General features: G+C 42.7%; 1 protein-coding gene across 1 annotated transcript; it reads right to left on the bottom strand.

Moving 5' to 3' along the window:
- Nucleotides 1-5,524: 5,524 nt before the first annotated feature.
- LOC121606909 (arrestin domain-containing protein 3-like) lies at nt 5,525-9,825 on the bottom strand. Its single transcript, XM_041937513.1, has 6 exons — nt 9,364-9,825; nt 9,203-9,272; nt 8,775-8,922; nt 8,233-8,335; nt 7,879-8,144; nt 5,525-7,737 (listed from the first exon to the last, which is right to left on the bottom strand). The coding sequence occupies exons 1-6, from the start codon at nt 9,638-9,640 to the stop codon at nt 7,642-7,644; spliced, it is 960 nt and encodes a 319-aa protein (XP_041793447.1). The 5' UTR covers nt 9,641-9,825; the 3' UTR covers nt 5,525-7,641.
- Between the last annotated feature and the right edge of the window lie 15,079 nt (nt 9,826-24,904).

Here is a 24,904-nt window from a genome sequence, read left to right as displayed (position 1 = left end):
GGACCCGAGATACACCTCAAAATGCTGCAGTGCAAACAGTAGGGCAAGAGCTTCTTTTTCGATGGTAGAATACTTGAGTTGATGTTTGTTGAACTTTCGTGAAAAGTAACTCACAGGATGAGCGATGCCCTGGTGGTCTTCTTGCAGAAGGACAGCCCCAGCTCCGACTGCACTGGCATCAACCTCCAGCTTGAAGGGCAAAGAGAAGTCGGGTGCGGACAAAACAGGAGTGCAACACAGAAGACTTTTCAGACTTTCAAAAGATTGCTGACACTCACTGGACCAACTGAATGGTTTTGAAGGACTGGTTAAGGCGGTCAGTGGAGCGGCCACAGAGGAGAAGTTCCTGCAGAACCGGCGATAGTAGCCAGCCATCCCCAGGAAACGACGCAACTCTCTTCTGGTGGTAGGAGTGGGGAACGTTGTGATGGCAGAGATCTTCGCATCCACAGGACGCACCTGTCCTCGTCCAACCTGTTGGCCAAGATAAAGCACAGTGCCTTTTCCAAATTCACATTTGGCAAGGTTCAGAGTAAGAGAAGCACTGGAGAGACGGGTGAAGACTTCCCTCAGTGTAGTCATGTGACTAAGCCAGTCATCTGAATACACCACAATGTCATCCAGATATGCTCTGCAGTTCGAAACACCTCCCAGTACTTTACTCACTAGCCTCTGAAAAGTAGCAGGTGCATTGCACAGACCAAAGGGCATTACAGTGTACTGGAGGAAACTGTCAGGAGTCACAAAAGCCGAAATCTCAGAGGCACACGGAGTTAAAGGAACCTGCCAGTATCCCTTTAACATGTCAAGTTTACTGACAAAGTGTGCCGGACCGATTTCATCAATGCAGTCATCAATAAGTGGTAGCGGATGTGCATCAGGAACAGTGACAGCATTTACCTTGCGGAAGTCAGTACAAAATCTTGGACTTCCATCAGACTTCGTATCAAGAAGGCAAGGAGAACTCCATGGACTGGAACTTTGGACTGCAAAGCCATTCTGTAGGAGATAGTCAACCTCTTTTCTCATGATTTCTCTCTTAGTGGGATTGACCCGGTATGCATGCTGTTTTATCGGTGCTGGGTTTGTCAGAACAATGTCATGAGCAATAACAGACGTTTGTGAGGGAATGTCATTGAACAAATCAGGGAAATCACCGATGAGCTTCTGAACATCACAACGCTGGTCATCAGAGAGATGAGACAAATAGTGGGACAAATCGGACAATACTTCAGTATTACTGAGTCTTGCCCCCTGTGGTGTAGCACTGTGCATCACCAACTCATCATCACCATCTTCATCAAGAGAGCTCACCTTTGAGATGGAAGCCACAGGTGAGACAGCAGTCTGTACATTGTGATCTGTAGATGACTCATTCCGGGTTTCTCTGGAGCAGTATTGTTTCATCATGTTGACATGACACACTCTGGTCCGCCGCCTGCGATCAGGGGTTTTGATGATATAGTTTGTGTCACTGAGTTTTTTCTCTATAACATAAGGACCAGAAAATTTTGTTGAGAGGGCAGTACCAGAAACAGGCAAGAGAATCAGGACTTTGTCACCTGGCCGAAATGAGTGGGCTGTCGCTCTCTGATCGTAGTGTTTTTTCATCTTCACCTGGGAAGAAGTCAGGGCCTCTCTAGCCAAAGAACAGGCTAGCTGGAGGCGATCCTTGAGCTTAGCAACATATTCTGGAATATGTGTGACCCCTTTTTCTGGTGTGATCAACTGCTCTTTAAGGACCTTCAAAGGACCCCGGACCTCATGTCCAAACACTAGCTCAGCGGGACTGAAACCTAGTGATTCTTGTACAGCCTCTCGAGCGGCAAACAAAATGAATGGGACACCTTCATCCCAGTCCTTCTGAGACTCAAGGCAGTGCTTGCGCAACATGGATTTCATGGTCTGGTGAAACCTCTCAAGTGCTCCTTGGCTTTCAGGATGGTAAGGACTGGATGTCTTATGTTCAATGCCTAAAGTTTTAAGCACCTGGGCAAACACCTTAGACTTGAAATTGGTCCCTTGGTCTGATCGAACCACTCTCGGCAGACCAAACACTGTGAAAAACTTTACCAAAGCCTTGGTGACAACTGGAGCTGTTATTTTCCGGAGTGGTATGGCCTCTGGAAACCTGGTGGAAGCACACATCACTGTTAGTAGAAATTGATTTCCAGCCTTAGTCTTGGGCAATGGTCCCACACAATCAACAATAACTTTTTCAAATGGCTCTCCCGTTACTGGAATGGGGCAAAGAGGTGCAGGGGGGATAACCTGGTTGGGCTTCCCTGTAACTTGACATATATGACAAGTACGACAATGATGGACAACATCAGATTTGAGTCCTGGCCAAAAGAAATGTTTAAGGACTCTGTTGTAGGTTTTCGTCACCCCCATGTGTCCTGACCATGGATGGTCATGAGCTAAGGACAGCACCTGCGAACGATAAGCCTTAGGCACAACAACCTGGTAAGGTGCACTCCAATTTGCATCTTCCTCCGAAGCAGTGTTAACCCAGCGACGCATCAACAGGCCATCATCATAAATGTAGGCAACTTTCTTCATCTTGGTCTCCACAGGGCTGAGAACAGAAGAATGACATTTTGAAAGTGTGGTATCACCTTGTTGTGCTGCAATGAATTCATCTCGGGTAGCTGGTAGTTTCATAACCTCCGGACTGGAAGAGGAGGATGCAGCATCTGCAGGTTTGATAGCGTTTGGTAGCTTTACCCAACTTTCAGACTCTTCCATCACAGCATCAGGATCCTGCTCAACAACCAGGAAAGAATCAGACAAGTCAACACCATATTTCTTGGACTCGGCTCTGGTTACCACACATGCAGGAAAGATTTCACATTTCTGGGTTGTGTTGTCGGACTCGAGGTTTAGATCGGGACTGTCTACTACCTCGGGGACTGGCACAACCTTGTCTCCAGCTATGTCATTGCCAAGAATGAAATCAACACCTTTAATGGGCAAAGCAGGAAGGACAGCCACTTTGAACAACCCACTGACCAGGGAAGACTGAAGATGAATTTTGTGTAGAGGAGCAAGTACAAAACCCATTTCAACACCACGAACTACTGTACTTGAGTGACATGATGATTCAGATGATAAAGGCAAGATGCCCTCTAGAATAAGGGATTGGGCACTCCCTGAATCCCTAAGGACAGTTACAGACTGTTGATCTTTTGGATCTCCAGTAAGTGAAACAAAGCCCTCTGAGATGAAGGGTTTGAAACAGGGATCAGGTTCATCATCCTCCACGTCATCTTGTGACATTTCGGTGTCTGGAAGTGAAACAGTCTTAATCAGACCCATGGCTTTTGGTTGTGAGGAGCTAGAGGGAAACTGTTGCTTACGCTTTAAAGAAGGACAATCAGCGATGACATGACCCTTCTTGTGACAATAGAAACACTCACGAGTGTCTCGAGGGGTTGATTGTGGTACCTTAGACTTTTCAAAAGGAGCGTGGCCAGATTCGGGTCTCATGGGGTGAGACATTGTGACTCTGTCAGGACGGGAAGAAGACATGAACACATTTTTATGTGTTAAAACAAACTCATCAGCCAAGACAGCTGCTCTAGACAGTGTAGTCACTTTTTGTTCGTTTAAGAAAACCACCATCCTCTCAGGCAAAGCATTCTTAAAGTCTTCTAATAACATCAGCTCACGAAGAGATTCAAAACTGTTCTTGACATCATTAGCACTGCACCACTTGTCAAAAAGAACCCCCTTTTCTCGTGCAAATTCAACAAAGGTTTGACCACATGACTTTTTGTGATTTCTGAATTTCTGCCTGTAAGCCTCTGGCACAAGCTCATAGGCACGCAAAATTGACTCCTTCAGCACATCATATTTTAAACTATTCTCCAAGGAAAGAGACGCCACAACCTCTTGTGCTTTACCGACCAGCTTGCATTGAAGAAGGATAGGCCACATGTCCTTTGGCCACTCTAGTGCAGTTGCAATTCTTTCAAATGCACTGAAATAAGAGTCAACCTCTGCTTCTCGAAATGTTGGGACCAGAGCAATATTCTTACTAACATCGAAACTTTGTTTGTGGAAAACTGTTTGTGAAGGTGCCAAATTCTCAGATGTGTGTGCCATCACCTGCAACGAGGAAATTCTCATGGCCTCTACCTCAAGCTGCCGCAACTTGACTTCCTTATCAGCCTCTATTTCTAACCTGCGAACCTGCAGTTGGAGGTCATAATCTGCTTTCCGCCTGCTCTCCTTTTCCTGTGCCTCTAGTTGAAGGCGAGCTAAACGAACCTTTAACTTGGCATCGCCACTAAACCCATGACTTTCTGGGGAGAAAGGCTCAAAACGAGGCAAGGTTGCAGGAGGACCCTCATGGACAGTCTTATCCACATGAGGTGTGGTCTGTGCAACCTGCTGTCCCCCATCATCATCTGGCACAGAGGAAGCACTTGGTCTAGCCACAGAAACTTCCTCTGGAGGAGCCTCAGCCTCTGCCTGAACAGAAGCAAGAGGGTCTGTAAGGACCTGTAACTCCACTAGCTTCTCTAAAACTTTATTTTTGATCTCCTTTTTAACACTATACTTCTGTACAGGAATATTAAAGTGTGCTGCAATACATAACAAATCATCCTTGCGGCATGAATCAAGTTTTTCAAAACTAGGATCATCAATAAAGTCCTGCAAACTAAAGCTCATGCTTGCTCTCAATCACACAACCACTTTGACTCAACAATTCTGATTGTCATAGCTCAGGAAAAAAGTATCCCGGACGAGCCCCCAATTGTGTTACGTCCACCTGGTCAGCCCAGGCAGACGACAACACGACAATCAAGAAATGAACAAGTCACAGTGGAAGTGAAAAAAAGTGTGGTTTATTGTAACAAAAAAAACACTCAGGTGGGGGAGGATGGGACAAAGTGATTGTGCCGAAACAAATGAAATAAATATAACAAAAGTAGGCCTGACTGAACTGTCTAACGAAAATAAGACACAAACAAAATGCCTACCTGACTTGTCTAACAAAGGAACATCTCAAAAATAATACAGGGGTGGCACAACCAATATACCTAGTGAGTTTAGACAGTGGAATCACCTGTGTGTGTGTAAAAATGTATCGGGCACCCACTTACCTAGTCCCAAATAGAAAAGTAACCTCCCACCACAGCCAAAAACCACCACACAACTAAACAAATGCAACATCAGCACAAGAATGGCGAGAGAGCGAGAAGGGCCAGCAACGTCCTCCATTTTAAAAGGTCTTCCCCTCTGTGATAGGCCAGCAGGAACCAATCGCAAACAGGGCCAGCCCACGCAGGTGTGTGTATTAGTACTGTAATCACCTGGAAAGAACACAGGGAAGGGGGAGAAGAGACACAAAAAACACAGTGCTGGTGTTGCACGTAACAGTGTGTAAGAATCCTCGATTACCTTTAAATGTTATTCTGAAAAGCAGTTCTTAGCAAGAGAGTAATTATTTATACAGTGCTGCACAGTTACAACAAAAATAATAAGTACAACTAACACATTCATTCATTTCCATATTTTATTATATCACTCTTGAGTATATCACTTATTACAGTACATGATTTAAAGTGAAGGTCCATGGCCTGCTGATGTGAGACTGTCCTTGAAGCTGCCATAAAAACAGCCGTGGGTATGTGGCTAAACCTGTTGTCAAGGTTCTGTCAGCGTTCCAAGAGTCACCGTCCGCAAATGATGGAAACTTCGACAGCGACTTTCTTGCTGGGGTCGCCATCATCATACGCGTCATCCATGAAATATGTGTGGCAGTTTTCAGCACTCACTTGGCAGGTTTGTGGCATTTTGTCTCAAAAATATTTTTAAAAGATATGATACAGAGGGCGAGCCTCCAAACTGTTAAAACTGTCAGGGCCTCACACCGTAACCCTGCGTGTTGCTGCCCTCTACAGGAAACCAGATGCACCGCACTATATTTGCAGCCAGGACACAGTGGTTTATATGCATAAGAAACAATTTCACAAAAAACATTCAAATTCAGCTTCATCTAAACATCATGTATGTTTATCCTACTAAAGTCCAATACTGTAAAGTGGTTTCACACTTAAATAAAAACCTTCCAAATTTCATTTTCACACATATGAAAGCAGCAGTCTGAGATGATGTGAAACCACATTTGAAAATAATGAAACTCTCCACAAAAGTCAATAAGGGGTTAAATATGCAGAGATGAGTTAGTGAATATTAACATACTGGCTCTTTCAGAGTGAGTGCCAGCTGAATAGCAAATGGGAGACGGCTTTCCTCCAGGAAATTAAGGTGATGGTGTTCGCAATGATATGTAATTAGGCTAAAAAGAGTGAATTTACTTTGCATGGTACTTGCACCATCTTCTCTGCTGAAGGGAGCAAAAGTAATTTGGTGCATTAACCAGTTCAGCCGAGCATTCAGCTGTTTGCATGGTAGGTCTTTGTTGTCATCATCATGTAGAGAACATTCACCCTTACTGTGGCCAGGCTTTTGATTCAGTCAGATTACAGAGTGAAATACAATTGGTATTATTGATGTTACATTGTTCAGGACTGCATGAGACAATCTATGAAGATGTAGCTGGGATTTGACATACTGCAACATGTTTTCCATTGAGACAAGAACAGAAGAATCTGCTCTGAATACTAACAGTGGACACTGGAAATACACATCAATAATCAAAACTCTGGTGTTGTGTAAGTGGTAATAACATTCAAACTGCAACACATCTTCCCCCCAATGCTTCAATCTACTCAATCGTACGCTGAAACAGAACAGATTTCCAATGGCTGTCTACAATAATCCATAGTGAATAATGGATAAAACACACAAGATCAGAAAACTGAGTAAAGGCAGTGTAACGTTCCACTGTTCCACTGTGTCTTTGGCTTATATTTAATATACTGAAGAGTCAGTTGCTGCATAAAAAAGCTCTATGGTGCATATACTTTTAACCCTGATGTAACAATAGGTCCTGACAACACACAGCTGACATATACAGGTATAAAAAGGTGTATAAAAAGGTGACAAAACAAGAGGAAACATGGACATGTTTGATAATGATATCCGTTATTTTCCTTTTAACAGTCAACATGAAATCAATTCGCACTGTTGAGGTAAAATAATAAAATAAAGGCAGGAAAGAAGGGCTAATGCATGTGGCGGTGAATTCAGATGGAGGGGAGGAAGTGAAAAAGGCAATGGACGAGATGGAGAAAAGTTATTACTGTGCTCGTTCAGATGAAAATACGAGAGGAAGGTATAAACAGAAAATCAAATGTTGGCTATGGCTCTATGACCAGTGCATCACTTCCTGTCCTCCATCTGCAGTTCGCGCTGCAACAAAACAGCGTTAGACGTCATATGCAAACAACCTTTTGGAAGCTTAATTGTACCAACATGAGCAAAACAGAAGAAAAGACATATATAAAATTGCAATTAAACATACAAAAAAGCGATGTTTCAATACAAACTGTGTGTAAACAAATGTTCAGTGGCAAAGGCGATCCCACTCAGCTGAGCCCGACACTAAAACCCTGAGAAATATAGTTCCCCGAGGAACAAGTCGGACTGAGAGGATACAGACAAACATCCCACCATCATGTCATTTTAGACACGTTTGAAACGAGATGTTCACACATTCTCATTCCCTCACTCACCAATGACACGAGTGTTTACAGAGGCATCATACAGGATGATGGGAACCAGCACTACGAGGTCATTGAAAGGCCATAGCTTCAGGCTCACCTGTGGGAGACACAAGGAAACAAGATACAGACTTACAGTACAGATACAGTAAATTAAAGCTCTCTGAACAAGTGAGTGAATGCTTTCTTCCTGCAGCTTAGCTCTGCACCATCAGACCACCACTCTGTCACTGGTACCAACCTGAATGAAGTATTCAACCACCAGGATGCTGCAGTTAGAGATGGAGAGCGCTGAAAGCTGAGGTATAGTGACCATGATCTCAGTGTGAGCGAAAGAGGTGTGACCTTCGATGGGATGCCCAGTCTTGGACACCAAAGTCTTGGAAGCCGTCCTGCTGTGGACCTTGTTGTTGGTGTAGAAAACCTGTTTCTGTTGCAGTTTTACCTTTGGAGTAACTGTTTTGGAGGAAGCATTGCTTATGTCGCAAAGTATTTTTACAGTTTCACCTGGAGGAAGAAAGGACGGTATTTGGATGTGGATATTTTAATGAATTAATGAATGATTATTTCAGGGATGGACGGATGGATACGGTACCAGGGGTGAAGGCTTTTTTCTCTGTGCTGACGTTCATTGTGATAGCACTCGAGGCACACGACAGGCTGCACACTGTCATGCTGTTGATGCCTAGGAGAGGAGCCTGCAGGAAAACAACAGAGGCAGCAGAACAGGTGTGCAACAGACATAAATGGACGTGATGAACCTTTACAGACTGAGAAACAGTAAGTCAGCCAGTCAGCCACACACACTATGTAATACATCTGTAATGTGCTTTTATTAGATTTTTCTGAGGCTGTCTCTAATTTTTTGCAGCTGTGAGTGAGAATCACTTCCACTTGTTTGTGCATTGCATTGTGGGACAACAGTATCCATGAAAAACACACTCAGTAAGGAAATGTCTTGAAAAGGATGCCATCGTCCAAAATCTAGTTTTTCGTACCTTCATGAATGTGTTCAAATTGGCACACAGTAGTGTTCCAGTGTAGAAACTGCACACCCCAAACAGACGATTAATAAGGGTTAATAAGGGCCCAGCAGCTTTTCGCGTTCCCCCTGGATGGTCAACATGGATCACTTACCCACAACTCTGGCTGGTTGGTGTTGATGCGGTTCACAAAGTTCAACTCTGTCACAAAGTTCTTGGTCATATGCCAGGGTCTGTTGATGCCCACTGTCAGCACGTACTCTATCTGTCCATGAACCCCACGGAAGGCTGATGGGAAGTCTCTGCATTGTTGCAAAATTAAAAAAAAAAAAAAACAAGATAAACAACATTTTGCAGAACTTTAAGACTCAACAAGCCCAGATGATCTTCACAGCATGCACAGATCACATGGTTCAAGATAGCAGTGTTGCTGCATCCTCGCTTTGGTTATCAGCATGCTTCTGCATAGACTTTTTCCACCTTAACGTGATAAAGATATATTGATGTGCACGGGTTATGACAATGATCTCTGTTGCAGAAAGATACAAAGTCACACCCGGATTACAAAGTGCTCATACACACCCGAGCGGGAGCTGACATGAAAACGGATACACATGCGTGCCAGGCTGAAGTCTTGAGGCCACTCCAGCAGCTGCAAGAGGAACAAACTCAGTGACTTTACTCAACATCGACTGGCTGTTTGCAAAGCTGCATGCATCCAAACTCGCTCCGTGCCTGCATACCTCTGTCTTCTTGCAAAATGACGCTTTTTAAGTTGAAGAATTCCAGTTTTCCTGAGAAGTTTTTTCGCGACCTCCTCCCTTTCCTCCCCCCACCTCCAGACGTGCTCCAGTGGACACGGACCTTTCCCGTCACGGACACCGTGATCGAAGAGATCTTCGTCTCCTTCTTGAGGTCGAAGGACATGTGTCCCGTTAGCAGGTCGCCGCTGGAGACAGTGTTCTTCTCATTCAAAGCGTTTAAATTTATGCCGAAGTTCTTTATTATCTCCCCGAACATCGCTGAGGCTCGAGTTAACGTAAAAAAACAAACAAAAAAAAAAAAAAAATCAGAAAGATTCCAGTTTAATAAAGCAAATGTTTCCTTGCAGTGAAACACTTAAATTGTTTAATGCAAAAGAATAAGCAACAACCCGTTTAGACGATAATAGTTTATCACGGTGGCTGAAACAATCTCTTCTACCAAAGCGCAACACAACACAACCGACTGCGCATGCGCCGAGGGACCAGCCCTGGTTTTAGGCGGAGAGTCAGGACTGACGAGGGGACAGAAGACCTCAGATCATCATTAATATGAGACATCTGTTCTGCACGGTTGGAATAACCTCAGTCTCATTCTGCCACAAATTAAAATCCATTAAAAATAACTGACACACCTCATTCTGGCAGCTCACTCCTGGTTTTACCTAAATGGGCTAAATTGCAATTACTTTTAATAGTAATATAGTGCACTAATAAAAGGTACAAGTCATTTGTAATACAGTGTTAGTATGCTTCAAGTGTACTTTCATTTCACTCGATTTTAAGTATATTTGCAACACATTGGTGATAGAACATTCTTCAAAAAGTATAATTTTAATATATTGTGTTTCTTCTGGGTTTGGTTTAGAATTTGATGAATTTATTTGATTATGAAACACTGAACAACATGAAATGATGTAATGTAACTGGGTCTGGCTGAAGCTGCTCAGCATCCCTGACCATGGCCTCTGCCTCACATGTAACTGCAGCCACCACACAGGATGAGGGAAGGATGGGTTTGGGTTCGGTACCGGTCTCAGCAGCACTATGTTGCTGGGAAAGGCAGTCGGGCTTGACGTTTCTGGAGCTGGGGCGGTAGCTGAGGGTAAAACTGAACTGGCTAAAGAACCGGGACCACCACACAACTGGATATAGGAACGGTTCTCGCGGTCATCCGGACCACAAATGGTTGTTCAGAGCCCTCCAACCAGTGACACCATTCCTCCAATGCCATTCTAACCGCCAGGAGCTCCCAGTCTCTGGTGTTGTAGTTCCTTTCAGCTGGTGTCAGTTCTCTGGAGAAGAAGACACAGGGATGGAGCTTTGATCAGAATCAGGTTGTTGACATAGAACAGCTTTCACTCCAGTGTCACAGGTGTCCTCAGCCTTGAACTGAGAGTATGATTGGGTAAACAAGGACCAGTGCTGGTGTGAAGAAGCTCTCCAGTCTGGAATATGCAGATGCAGGAGGATTTTTTCTATTTTGTCATATTTTTTATTGTTGACATATTTAATACTAATCTGAGTGGAGGTTTGCATGTGAATGGACAAATCCCTGATCCAGAAATGACCTAATCACACATTTGATCTGCTTTGAACAGAATCATTTAGAAATGTACGTTCTGTTGTCAGACAGTCGCTCAGCTTCTAGTGCGCATGATAAAGTTTCAGGTGATGTGCAGATTTTTAGCTTTTCTACTGATTTTACCCAAGAAGAAGTATTCAGGGTAATGGGGGGAGGGGCATTTCGTTCTCAATGCTACAAGTTCCACAGAAAATTCCATTCACTGGAGTCTTACAGATGAACAAAAAATGAAAACAAAACAAAAGCTGTTGGCATGACTTGCTCTCACCAGATGTAAGTGAGGAAATATGGGCTTTTATAATTTGGGTGAACTGCCCTGCTATAGTTTAGCCACTAGATGGCACTCAATACTTTATCCTGATGCTCTTCATGCCTCATACAGTATAGCGTAAACCATGACCACACAGAACTTACTGGGAACAGAACTTGACATTTCAAACCCACATGTCATATTTCTTCCAGATACAGATCAGCTCTTTCAGAACTACTCCTGGAATACGCTTCACAGTGGCCTGATGAGCATAATGTTTTGTAATGCTTTAATAACAAGAAGTTAAACTGCCCTTTGATAGGTTTATGGTACACAATGCAGCCATAAAAGGCCGATAACGACCCATTAAAACTGACAGCACAAGGCATATAAAAACTCCTGGCACGAGTTAACTTGACCACATATCTTTTCATACCTGCTGTCTTGCTCCATTTGAGAAGGGAATAGACCTGCCAGCAGTTTCCTCTAAAGTATGAGGTTTTCATTGGAGCGTAGTGAGGCACAACATATTGTACAAATGACTTGTCAGAGATTGTGTTTGGGCTGTATGGAAGCCATGCATTGCTTACGATACCAGACTTGACCTTTGGTGGTGTGTATCTAACTCACACATGGCTGTGACTAGATGGGATTTTAGTAAACACTAAACCACATACACACACACACACACACACACACACACACACACACACACACACAGTTACTTACAATAGATCAGCAGCACTGTCACTAGTAAACGTTTTTAGCAGGAAATACTCTTAAGAATTGTACGAAGATATTTAGGAATAATTTCCATAACTCATAAACTAGTAGTTTGGTCTCACACACACGAGCATTTATAATAGTCTGTGGCGTTAGCTGTCTCTGAGAAGGGCACCTATCAGGTTTAGTTGAGCTCATGGTGGCTTGACTTTGCCTGCCAACTCGGTAAACCAACCACACACGGTATGAAGACACACACACATACACACATACACACATACACACACACATCTATCTCTCCATCCATCTCTTTATCTCACAGATATCACATCACGTTGTTAATTGGATCATCCAGACGGCCGGGGTTGGTATTCTGATAGCTGGTGGAGTTACGTCTTGACGTCAGCTTTATTTTTCTTCATCTTGGTTCGTTTCTTTTTCCAGTTCATGTTGTTTTACTTAATCTCAAACGCACCCAAATGCGTCCTCTGACATTGTCCATCCTGAATCTCCATAACAGCCCTCATCAGCTCTGATAATTTTATTATGTATAGTTTGTTCTTTATAGTCTTATTTCACAATTTTTTCACTTATTTCACTGTGTGTAATGCTGCTGCTGCACTGCAATTTCCCAGCTTGGGATAAATAAAGTATATCTATCTATCTATCGATCTATCGATCTATCTATCTATCTGCTGTCTATAATGAGGCAGTTGGTGTGTGTAACGTGTTTTCATTATCAAAGTTTTGGTGTACCTGTCCATTTTTCATGTGGGCTCAAACACAGTAATGACTTGAAATTTTCTGATCATTATTTCACCCCTTAATCACTCCTCGATCTTTGCCTAATAATTTCTCTTTTCACTATGTCACCCAGTTATAACCCTGTTGTTTGCTGTACAGGAATAGAGTAGACATTTCAGCTTATCAGAGCTAAATCCAAAGTGAAGTAAAAGAACCCAGAGGATAAGCCGCGTTATTGATCTGTAGTTTCTACACACAGCCTCTCTCCTCTAGTTAATCCACAGGGTCAGCTCTAATGACATTGAGGAGTTCCTCTGGCAGTCGGCACTGCTGCCATTTGCAATTTAGATAGAAGGAAAGGAGAAGAGGAGGAGGAGGTGTGTGAGGGTGAAAACGAGGATGGAAAGCGAAGGAGAAGGGAAACGGGAGAGGAACAGGAGGGCTGAGACTAGTGACGGGGGTTAAAAGAGATGATGGACGAAAGGAAAAGACGGAAAAGAGGGGCAGCAAGAGGGTGGACGCACTGCAGGACAATGGTTCTGGGAAGGGAAAACAAAATATAGTCGGTGGATTTGAATGACGGAAAGTGAGATGTCTCACACAATAAATAGATTTGGCAAGTTTCTCTCAACACATAAAAGGAAAGTTTGACATTTTTGCACATTTGCTTTCTTGCCAAAAGATTGCTAAGAAAACTAGTATCAGTTGCAAATCTGTCCATTAAATGTCAAGTTACTACCAGCGAGCCTTGCTCTGTCCAGAAGGAGAAAAATCAGCCCCTCTGAAGATCACTTTTTCGCGGCCTGTGTACGGGACTATTTCTTGGATGGGAGCACTCTCTCCGCTGTCTTGCCTGGCAACCTCATGGAGATGACAAGACTTCAGAATAGTCCTGCATGTACCCCCCAATAAAATGTTGCTTTTACGCTGCAGATTTTTAACTAAACAAATTAAAAAATATTGGTGGACATTGTTTTCAGGCAGAGTCATGTTAAGCTAATTTAACCAGCCTCATATTTACTGCACACACGTCATCTAAAGCACAACAATAAAGCAAATCATTTCATTGTATATATTGTTTATTACCTCAGCATTCTTTGTACAAATTGCTTATTCCGTATATTTGCACTATTTAACTTATCTCAACTTTTCTAGGTCTTTTTATGCAAGTACCTTGAGTACAATCATTTAAACTGTACGCGCACACATACTTGACCAGTAAAACCAATTCTGATTCATATTCAGATTCAAAAAAGGTTAAACTGTTCCTTTAACCAGAGAATGCATGAACCTGAATTTCTCTCTGATGGAAACATGCACATTTCAGAACAAAGCAACTCTTGAGTGTCACTAAAACTAAAATACTATAAATCTTTTATATTTGAGACTTCCAGAGCATGTTGAGAGGAAAGGGTTAACTGTGTCACATTTTTGCAGTTACGTGCTTTTTTTTTTTTTTTTTTACACACGCCGAAAGAATTCCTGCGGCAAAACAGGAAGGCGCAGAGGGAACAGTTGGCAGCCCTAATCTTGTGCAGATCCTCTGATAGCTTTCTTCTCCACAAACAATGCTGGTCAGGGCTGAGGAGACTCTGGAGGGGTGTTGAAAGACCCAACAACCAGGCAGAGCTAAGCCCTTTGTCACCCTCTGCCTGATCAACACTCAGACATGTTCATGTAGAACCAGAAAACATCTTTTTCAGTCACCTCAAAATGATCATGGCCTCCTACTGTTTTTTCTTTCCTTTTCACTTATCATGTGTAAAACAGTTTCTTGCAGCATGCCCAGTGTCTCATAATGCTCATTCTGCATGTAATCTATTGCATGTGTGTGAGACAGAGTGTGAATTCATGTCTGTCTGTATGTTAATTCATTAATAGTCTGTCCATCCAATAACTGTTATATAGGAGTCAAACAATGGGAGAAGACCTGTTTGGGGTTTCCTGAAAAGTTAACCACACGATGAAGTCATAGTGAAAGAATCCTTTTATAAAAGAGCATCACAGTTCGCTCAGTCTGCGGTCGGCCTTTAAAAGCTAATACTGCCACCATGATGTCATTACCACAGGGCCAGCACTGCAGCTAATGAGTCAGGAACACTATGGAGTCTCATAACGCAGTCTACATGTACAAATCCGTCTCTGTCTGTCAGTCAGTCTGTCTTTCTCCCCGTGGTTAGCACATAAACACCCTGACACACTAACACAAAATGGAACCGCCAACCCAGATGTTGTATTCATGTCTAAAGTTCATGTCTGAAGTCGAGCTCCATCTCAGAGTATAAGAGTTACCTCAGTAAAACAAAAGAGGTGCTTTGTTCCATCGTCAGGCCAAATCCTCCCTCAGCAATTACCGTTCACCTTCCAAAGACCTCGGCGAGGAACAGAGCAACACTTTCTTTCAAAGCAGGCAGTGGAGCATGAAGACACAGGCGCTCTACAGGCAAAGCCCGACCGCTCTCCTTTTTCAGCTGGCTGTGCTGCGAGCTTTGAACTAAATGATTCTGCACCTCTGTTGCTGTCTGCATCGGGCATTTTATCCATGTAGACCATATGCTGCTGTCAGATTTGAGTTCATGTGAAAAATGAGTGATATTGTGAGAACAGTCTGTATTGGACTATAACTGTTTATCATTTAAAATAAAGCTAAAAGTAACAAATGGTGTGACATAAAAGCAGAGAGAGAGAGATGCTGGAATACCTTTAGGTGTTTTTAAGAGCAATATCTTATAACTCTTAAGTGTCACTTTCAATAACGTATTCTTTCCCCCAGATATTACAACTGACCACTTTAGCCCATTTTAATCTAGATCTAAGTGTGAATCTGTGTATGATACCCAATGATTCACCCATGAAATAAAGATAAATGTTGAGCTTTTAAAAAATGTATTAAATAAAGATTTACTTTTGCTTATTAATTTGTTAATTTCACAGACAAAGATAATGGTTATGATTTTATAGCAGCAAAGTGATTACAAATCATTCAGGAACATGATTATATTGAATTTATTGGCAAACCATCCGACATTTCACTCAAAACAGTCAGAGTCAACCTGACGGTTTTGATGTTGGAACCATAAATATCTGCACCAAATATCATTGCAATCCTTGCTGAAGGCCCTCATCAAAGTCATTTGGATTAAACCTCTGGGGACCATAAATGTTCATCACAAAATTTCATAGTCATTTATCTAGCAGAAATATTTCAGTCCTGGCCAAAGAGGTAACTGCTGCAATACACGTTTCTTCAAAGCACAGATACATAAAAATTGTGTGCTTTATATGTATCATATCATTTCTTCTTCTTCATACGTTTCCACGATAAGCATCAAAGTGACATTGTTTTTGGGTACTAAATTGGGTATTTTCACCCTAAACTAGTTTTTGTGCCTGAACCTAACCTGACCTTAAAAAAAACATCAATGGAAAATTGAAACATTTAGAAAAATGAGCACAAGAACGTTAAGTTTCAGCATATCTGTGGTTTACAGAAACGTGCAATGCCAACATTCAGTCTGGCAGTTGTTGACTGACCAACCGGCAGATTGACATTTTCATTCATAGACCTAAACTACTAGCATGACTAACAATACATTATTATAAATTCTCTCTGACAGTCAAAATGAGATGTTTGGAAAAGCTATAAAATAAAGAATTAGATTGTTTTCAACAACATGACATCCAAAAAACACAAAATGGCTCCATATATTTGTGTGAATTTCCCTACATACAGTACACAAAACTGCAGGTGCAAAATAAATATGCACACTGTGCATAAAGTGCATCTAAAGCCACATCATAATCATCACTTCAAGGGTTGCTACTGCAGAAACAGAGTGAGTTGTCTGTCAAAGCTGGGTCAAATATTTGCCTTGAGCTGTCCGGCTGTTTCAAAACAAATCCTCCAGCCTATGACAGAGATCCTTGAAATCAAATCCAGGTGATCTCCCTTCTAAACTCCACTTTATGACTCAGTGAAGAAAGAGACGCCATCACTCAAACCGCTGTAGTCCTGACTCTTACTCAACTTGTTCTCATTTCCTGTTTAAGGGGAATGCAGCGTGATCGCATTATGAGGCACTAAACCACCATAAAAGACAGGTTGTAATAAAAAATGAAAATGCCTTTTTCCAGGAAACTGCCCGTGACATATATTTTGTCCATGTGATGTGTTTCTTGGGCCGCTCCACTCCTGCCTCTCACCACACAGCCGCTGTTGCAGCAGTTGTTTACATCAGGGCCTATGGGAGGCTTCCAGACGCAAAGGGTCTGACAGTCTATCAGTGGAAGAGGGTAGTTAATATGGGCACACAACCTCTGTCCTGACCTTGATGCAGGACCATCCATCATCTAGGCTTAGAGAAGGGATTGAGGTTGAGAGGTGTATCCAGATGGAGGACACTTAACCCAGGTGAGAGCCTCTACGTCCTAGCCAGTATACAGCCTCCGTCCTGACTTTCCTGAGAGACGTGCATGAGAATTGGGAAGTATTACTGATATTGTTATGATGTAATAACGATTAAAATATGAACACATAAATGTAAAATATAACAAAATTAAAAATATATTATTTTGCAATCAGATTTGAAAACAACGTGACACACTGATGCAAGGTCAAAAATATCAATGTACTCAAAGCTATAGATGTTACATTCATAATTTTATATTAAAGCTCCTATGTGTGGGATTTGAAGCTTTGTGACTTTAGCATCCTCAAGTGGTAGTACCGAAAAGGACAGAAATGCCTCCCTCTCCCTTCCTCCACTGATCTGGCACTGAAAAAAAGGTTGAAAGAAACACAGATCAGTTGATACCTGGAAAGTCTCATTTTTCAACAATAACTTCATTATCAGATTAATTTGAAAGATGCTACAATCAAATAAAAGTTTGACACAAAGGGGCAGCTTGGACAAGACTAATGTCTTACATCCATTTCTTGCTGTGCTCTTTATGACAACACAATAATCTGTCCAATCGCAATACAATCAAGCCAACAGACAAACTAAAATTGAATGCTTGGTCTGTCTGCTGTTTAGTGTTCAGCAGGTAGTGTGCGCTGGGCTTTCAGAGCTTTTCCACAGAAAACAGCCACCTGCTGTGTTCGGAAACGACACCGATAAGAGTGGGGAGAGCGAACCAGAACAGTTAGGATGTGGGCCAGAAAACCAAAACAATGACCTGAGCGAAGTGGAGAGTTTGTGATAATTCACCGTGGGTTCACCACTAAAAGCAACCCCTTTTACATACAAGAAGTCATTTGATCCATTGTTGATATAAGATTCTTGATGATAGCAGCTTTAAACCCTAATTATCAGAGAATATTTAATGACCCTTAAAGAGGTATAAATCAATAATGCATGCAAGAACTGAATGTTTATCTGTTATTTTTATCCATAAGCATACAATAGAAGCAACCCATCACACATTATTAATTTTACAGGGTTCTGTGTGTGCTTGTGTGTGTGGGGGTACTGTGTGTTCTTTCAGTTAAGCATGTTGTACTCTTTGGAGAAGTCTGGCTTGAGGTCATCACAGTATTGCAGATCAGGGAGTTTGCATTTGGCTCGCAGCATAAGAAGTGTTTCTCTTTCCCACACACACACATGCATGCACACATCCAATCCCTACTCTCCCATTTTGTTTTTTTGGGTAGCACTCATCTGCAGCCTTATTACCCAGAGTCCTCTGCGGCAGCCCAACCGGCGCTCCGCTGCTGGAGTGTTCTGTTAGTCACATCAGCACCCAGCGCACGCTCAACCCAGCTCAGATCATCAGGAATTTCACCGATGGAAAACCTGCTCAGAATTCAGAAAAAGGCTGTGCATACATCTAATTGTGATGGAGTTTTCCACCCCGGCTCAACTGCTCCTTTTCTCCGCTTAGTCCCAGGATGAAATGCCGTTTCATCCCACCAGCGTAATTAACCAAAGAAATGAAATCTACAACACATGAGAAGAGTCTGTTTCGCATGTTCAAATCAGGATGGCTGGGTTTCCTGCCCCCCTTAGGTATATTTCAATCATCATGACAAATTGTGACTATTTAGTGATGATTACAATGGCTGTGGGGTTTTTCAAGTTTATATTTATGTCTGCATCATAACCATTAACATCATATCTCATTTTATTTTTAGCGGCATCACTGCATATGACTCAGTCATCAAAATAAAGTGATATCATCTGTATGATTTCTGAACATCTGTTGAGTAGAAATGCCAGAAGCCCTTTTAGTAATAAACCATTTAACAGCTGCCTAATTGCTGCACGAATCAGCTTCATAGTCTGTAAAATGGTCTAACAAATACAGGGTATGCTCTTCTCTCTTATGCAGAGGTTTAATTTCTTATGTCTCTGTCTGTTAGAGTAAGTAAAAGCCTGCATATGAGCAGTCTTTGCATGTCCAGGAAGCTGCATCCTTTGGCCAAATTAGAAACAAATGTGACTGCATAAGAACCACATGTGCAGACGCTATTCCTTTTAGGCATTTCTTCTTAATGCCAAAACGGTCTGTCCCTTCTACTTCGAGCTTTCAACACCACTACAGACACTAATACTAATGGTAAAAAAAAACTCCTTTAAAAAGTGATCAGTAGTGTATCGGGATAACCACTGAAAAGACATATTACACAGCAAACATCATTGCATTTATAATAAATGCCTTCTTGAATCATACTTCAAGTTAAACACATATTGGTTGGTTGATTCCCTGCAAAGACCTGACAGGCTATTTTGCAAACAGGCATTAATCTTCTGAGTCAACCAGCGTCGGGACATAAGAGTAGGCACAGCAGGGCCTACATTTTCAGGGCCGCTTAACTTAAGACGTCTGTAAAATCAGCGAGACGTAGAATGTTTCTAGAAATGCTTATTAGGATGTTTTCATCTCTTGCTTTCCTGTTGCATCAGCTGTTGAAAGCAAACATTTTTTTCCCTTGAATGCCAAGTTTATTTCACAGCCTAGCCTGGATGATATTCGGGCTGCGGTATTTCCATGTTGATTCCTGTTAGATAAACTGTGTTGCCAGTTTTGTAAGTTGCCCCTGTTTACGATGCCGATCAAATTACGCCCAGAGGCCAGTTGTTTGTAGAGACCATGCTGGATGTGCCAGGGTGCTTATGAAAGCAATTTCTAAGTTTTTTAGCCAATCGTCGAGTGGGATTTGTAACTTTTTCCACAAAACCCCTGGTTGGGACACCCTCTTCATCAGCAGAGAGGAGGGGGAGGAGGGAACAGCAAATGTTGTTTGGAGCAGGCAGTTTCAAGACGCCCCTGGACCAGAGGAGACTGGGACCAAAGAGTTTTATCTCTGTTCTCCTGTGTACTACGCATGTGTTTGTGTTTACATGTGCGAGCCTGCATGCATCCATCTGTAGATGCGATTCCTCCTTGACTGTGTGTTTTGCATGAGCACGTGATGTATGTGTGTGTGTGTGTGTGTTCATGTATACAGTATGTGCCTGGCACTTGCAGGGCTGCCAAGACTATAAAGCAGCCTTTTTTCAGCGGAGAGCATTTTCTGCAGGGGGAACAGACATGGTTCATTTCACCGCAGGACGAGGTGGTGCGGATGGCGAGGTGCTGTAAAGATCTCACAGGTGCAGGATACTGTAGCTACACGGGCTGTTTGAACAGGAATAACAGAGGAGTATCTTCCATATTCTACCCTGCATGAGGCTCAAAGACATTGCCTGTTTACCTTGTGCAGATAATGAACCTTGGCTCCTGGTATTTGGACCAAATATCAAAAATGAAATGCATAAAGTAAAAGGGGACACAGACATTGTCACCATGCTGTCATCACGTGAAGTACTCCACCGTCCATTTAGAGTCGATGCTGAGCGGTGATTTGTCGTATATCCTTATTCCTGACACCAACAATTACCCGTCTGAAAACAAAAACAGTGTGACAAGGTGTACTATTGTGCATGCTAAATTATTTACTGAGCTACAAGCTTTTGTAAACTTCAGCGCCAATTAATCTCAAGAACCTCTTTTGTGTGAGAGCTTAATCGTTCGCTAATTAGCGTCCTTGCTAACAGACACTCTCAGTGGAAATATACGATTACATAGCCCATCGACAGGCTCAGTAAACAAAGGATGTTTGCCAAAATGCCAAAGCAGTTGTTATAAAGCTGGAGAGGGGCAAATCTATCATTCGTTTGTTTGTGTATGTGTGTGTGTGTTTGTGTGCAGCCTGCTGTGTGTGAGTGTGTGTGCATTCATGTGTGAACAAGTGACAGAAGAAAACAGAGAAAGTGAGACACGGGAGAGCGGGGGAGGAAAACAAAGATTGGGGTGGGATTGTTCGGTGGATTTTGATTTCACTCTGTACCTCGCAGCGATCGCACGTTAACCAGATTTACGTGAACATGTTGGTTTGTTTGTAAGCGACAGTGCTGAGAGTCCATGGTCTAGACATCCTGGAATAGATGACCTCAGACAGATGGCTTGGTGCTGCAGAACTGAGAGGAAGGACCTGGTGGGTGGACTGAGAGACAGAAACAGAGAAAAGGGAGATGGAGGAGAGGTTTTCTGAAAGATGTGAGAATGTTGTTTTTATGATCAGAAGTGGAATAAAACAAAGTACATTTACTCAAGCACTGTAGTGAAGTACAATTTTGAACTGTTTGTACTTTACTTGAGTACTTCCATTTTAATGCTACTTTATTCTACTCAACTACATGTCAGAGGGAACTACTTCACTACATTTATTCGATACAGCATCTGATTATATTTTAAAGTAAATTGCATTTTAAAAGATTTAACCAGTGTTTCCCAGTCGTTTCTGGTGTGTGACTGTGTCTAGTTCAATTCATTTTTTGGTCTTTCCTCGCCCATTCATCATCTCTCAAACTTTCAGATCTATCTTGTGACCCCTTGAAGGGGGGTCGACCCCTCGGTTGGAAACATACTTTACTGTATGTACAGTAGTTCAAAAGAGCTCCACCTTGACCCACTCGAACAGTAAAATGCTGCTTACACATTGATGCAACTGCATTAACAATGTAATACATAAAACACTAGCTTACAGGGCTGTTTGTCTGCAGGCGTACTTTAACTTTTGGTACTATTTTTGCTGATAATAATGCACTTAAGTAGGTTTTCAGTAAAAGATCTGACTGCATTTCACAGTTTTTTTACGGATAAACAGTGTTGCAGTAACCAGATTATAATTTCCATTTATGTGTTTTACTCTCATTCCTCCTCCTGCTATTTCATTGAGATCAAGGCTCATGGAGTCGGAGAAAGAGGGAAATGATTAAGAGAACAATAGCATGCACCGTGTAAAATATACACAGGTGGAGCTGGAGGGAAACAGTGGGGTGGGAGAACTAATTTTGAAGAGAAAGCTCTGTTGCAAATCTGAAATAAGATTTGGAAAAATGAATAGGATGATTTGTCTCTTTTGTTCCATCCTCACTTTTCTCTGTCTCGCTGTCTCCGGATCAGATCATTTGCTCTCCAGACTGCACTTGTGCTTTTCAGTGATGGAGTGTAACATGCTGGGGCTTAGTTTTGATTGTCACCACAGGCCCACAGATTACATGGGGCCACAGTCAATGGGAAAGGAGCTAAGTCCCCTATGATGGAGCACATCTACAGCCTTCAGCCAGCCTGCCTTCCAGGCTTACAGCCAGTTAGGAAACGTGCTAGTCAGTCAATCCATCAGACAGTCAGTCAGCCAGTTGGTCAACGAGCTGGCCAAACTGTCGCCAAGTTTATCAATCAGTAAGACAGGTTTCACACCATTAACTCTACTTCTGTACTGCTGCCTTTGTATAGGGGGATGAATGTGGGTTGAGGTGATTTACAGTAGTCTGATAAGACTGTAGCCCCCTGCAGTACAACAGAGACGACTGCACCATGTTACCACCTCAGGCATCGTGACAGAGACAGGAAGTTGAAATGGTGAAGAAATGGGAAAGGAGAGAATCCAAAAAAGGAGAAATACTGTGTTTTATACAATAATATTTATTTATTTATTTATTCATGAATTTGATTTGCATTGAATTATTGTTCAATGCTTATTATCACTGCATTTATCTTCAGGGCTGCAAATGACAATTATTGCTGAGTATTAAAAGCAACAATATTTCATATTTGAGTAATAAAGGATTGGCAAATTGCTTGACAGTTGACAGCTACCCATCCATTCATCCTTTTTCTCTCACTTCTCCGGGGTCGGGTCAGGGTGGCAGCAGGTGAAGTAGGGTACTTTAGACAGGCCACTCTACTCTTTCAGCGCCTCCTGGGGGATCCCAGGCCAGGTGAGTAATTTAATCCATCCAGTGACTTATGGGACTACACTGGGATCTCCTCCCAGTTGGACGTGGCAAAAGAACCTCCAAAAGGAAGGCGCCCAGGAAGCATCCTTATCAGATTACTATACCAGCTGACTCCTTTCGATGTGAAGGAGCAGTGGTTCTACTCTGAGCTCCCTCCAGATGTTGGAGCTCCTCACCCTGTCTCCAAGGCTGAGCCCAGCCACCATATGCCACTCATTTCAATTCAGTCACTACCCAGAGCTCATGACCATAGGTGAGGGTTGATTGCTGATGCTACCACTTCAGCTCATGCACCCTGGACACTTTAACTCCTTCACCTGGGACAACAACTCACTCCCAACCTGGAGGGACCAATCCACTATTTTCCAGCAGAGAACCTGAAGCATGGATGAAGGGCAGGTCTGATGAAGCCAACAGAACCACCTTATCTGGATTAAGCAGAGATGTAATTCTGAGGTTCCCAAACTGAACTGGCTGCATCTTGAAATCCTGTCCATGAATATCACAAACAGGATCGAAGACAAGGGACAACCTTTGTGGAGTCCAACACCAACTGAAAATGTGTTTGACTTGGTGCCGAGGATACAGACTCCCGCAGTAGCCTCCACAGGGTTCCCAGGGGTACACGTCGTTAGCCTTCTCCAAGTCCACAAAACATATCGACTGGCTAGACAAACTTCCATGGCCCACTACAGCAACCCTGCAAGGGTAAAGAGCTGGTCCACTCTTCCACAGGCAGGACAGAATCCGCATTGCTCTTCTTGAATCTCTGTCACTTTGGGTCTCCTTTCTAGGACATCAGGGACCAGGAGGTTGAGCAGCATGATACTCCAATAACTGGAGGACACCCTTCGGTCCCCCTTTTTAAAAATAGGAGCCACCATCCCGGTCTGCCACTCCACAAATACTGTACCCATCCACACCCGGTTCCTTGCCGCTGAGGAGCTTCTTGACTACATCAGCAACCTCTTCTAGGGATATGAGTGAGGCTTCCCCCTGACTCTGGCTCCTCCACAGAGGACAAGTTGGTCGGCGTCAAGAACTCCTCAAAGTGCTCTTTCCACAACTTCACAACATCCCCAGTCCAGGTCAGCAGTTCCTCTCCCCAGATGAGTCAAATGACAATTAATCACTTATCAAAATTGTTGGTGATACTTTTTCTGTCAAACTAAGCTATTAATGGACTAATTATTTCTGTGCTCAGTCCTCGACGTAAAGCACTGAGCAGCAAGTTCAGAGGTCAGACCTAGAACAGCCCCTTATGCTACCATGAGCAACACTCGAGCAGGCGTTCAGATGAAGACTAAGTCTACCTGTGACAGAGTATGTATGCGTTTAATTTAAATTCACAAAGTGTGTAATTGATTCAATTGTCTATCTATCTATCTATCTATCTATCTATCTATCTATCTATCTATCTATCTATCTATCTATCTATCTATCTATCTATCTATAATTTCTTCCCCTTCATCATCACAGATCACTGAATCTATGCACATATGAATATGATGATATTGTATATGATGATATTACCTGAACCATCTGGGAGCATAACAACAAACAAGTGACCAGTCAGATCACGTTTGATCTAATCTCACTTTTTTTTACATAACATGACCTGTTAACCTTTACATCCTCTCTCTTTCACGCTCTCTGTATCTCCCTCTCTTCCTCGTTCTTTCTCGCCTCCTCCCTCCTCCTCCTCCTCCTCCTCCATCCTCTGGAACACATGGTTATCGCCTGCTAGTGGTTGTCATGGTGATCGACCTCGAGGGACTCATCCCAAAACCAAAAGTTCTGCTTGTCTGAAATAGAACCTTCGCCTCTCTCCAGGGGGAAGGGGGTTCATTTGGCACGTGGGGAGGCAGGCAGAGAGTGAGGGGGAGAGAGACGGGGAGAGAGAGAGTGAGAGAGATGAGAGAGTGAGGAGGACAG

Source organism: Chelmon rostratus, chromosome 5 (genome assembly GCF_017976325.1).
Source record: "Chelmon rostratus isolate fCheRos1 chromosome 5, fCheRos1.pri, whole genome shotgun sequence".
NCBI lineage: Eukaryota > Metazoa > Chordata > Actinopteri > Chaetodontiformes > Chaetodontidae > Chelmon > Chelmon rostratus.
This window is presented reverse-complemented; position numbering and strand designations above follow the sequence as displayed.

Excerpts from the sequence above, each read along its gene's own strand:
- LOC121606909 (XM_041937513.1), bottom strand. The coding sequence starts at position 9,640 with ATGTTCGGGGAGATAATAAAGAACTTCGGCATAAATTTAAACGCTTTG. Across the intron at positions 8,336-8,774 it reads CCAACCAGCCAGAGTTGTGG|GCTCCTCTCCTAGGCATCAA; the intron begins GTAAGTGATCCA and ends GTTTTCCTGCAG. Across the intron at positions 7,738-7,878 it reads TGGTTGAATACTTCATTCAG|GTGAGCCTGAAGCTATGGCC; the intron begins GTTGGTACCAGT and ends TGTCTCCCACAG.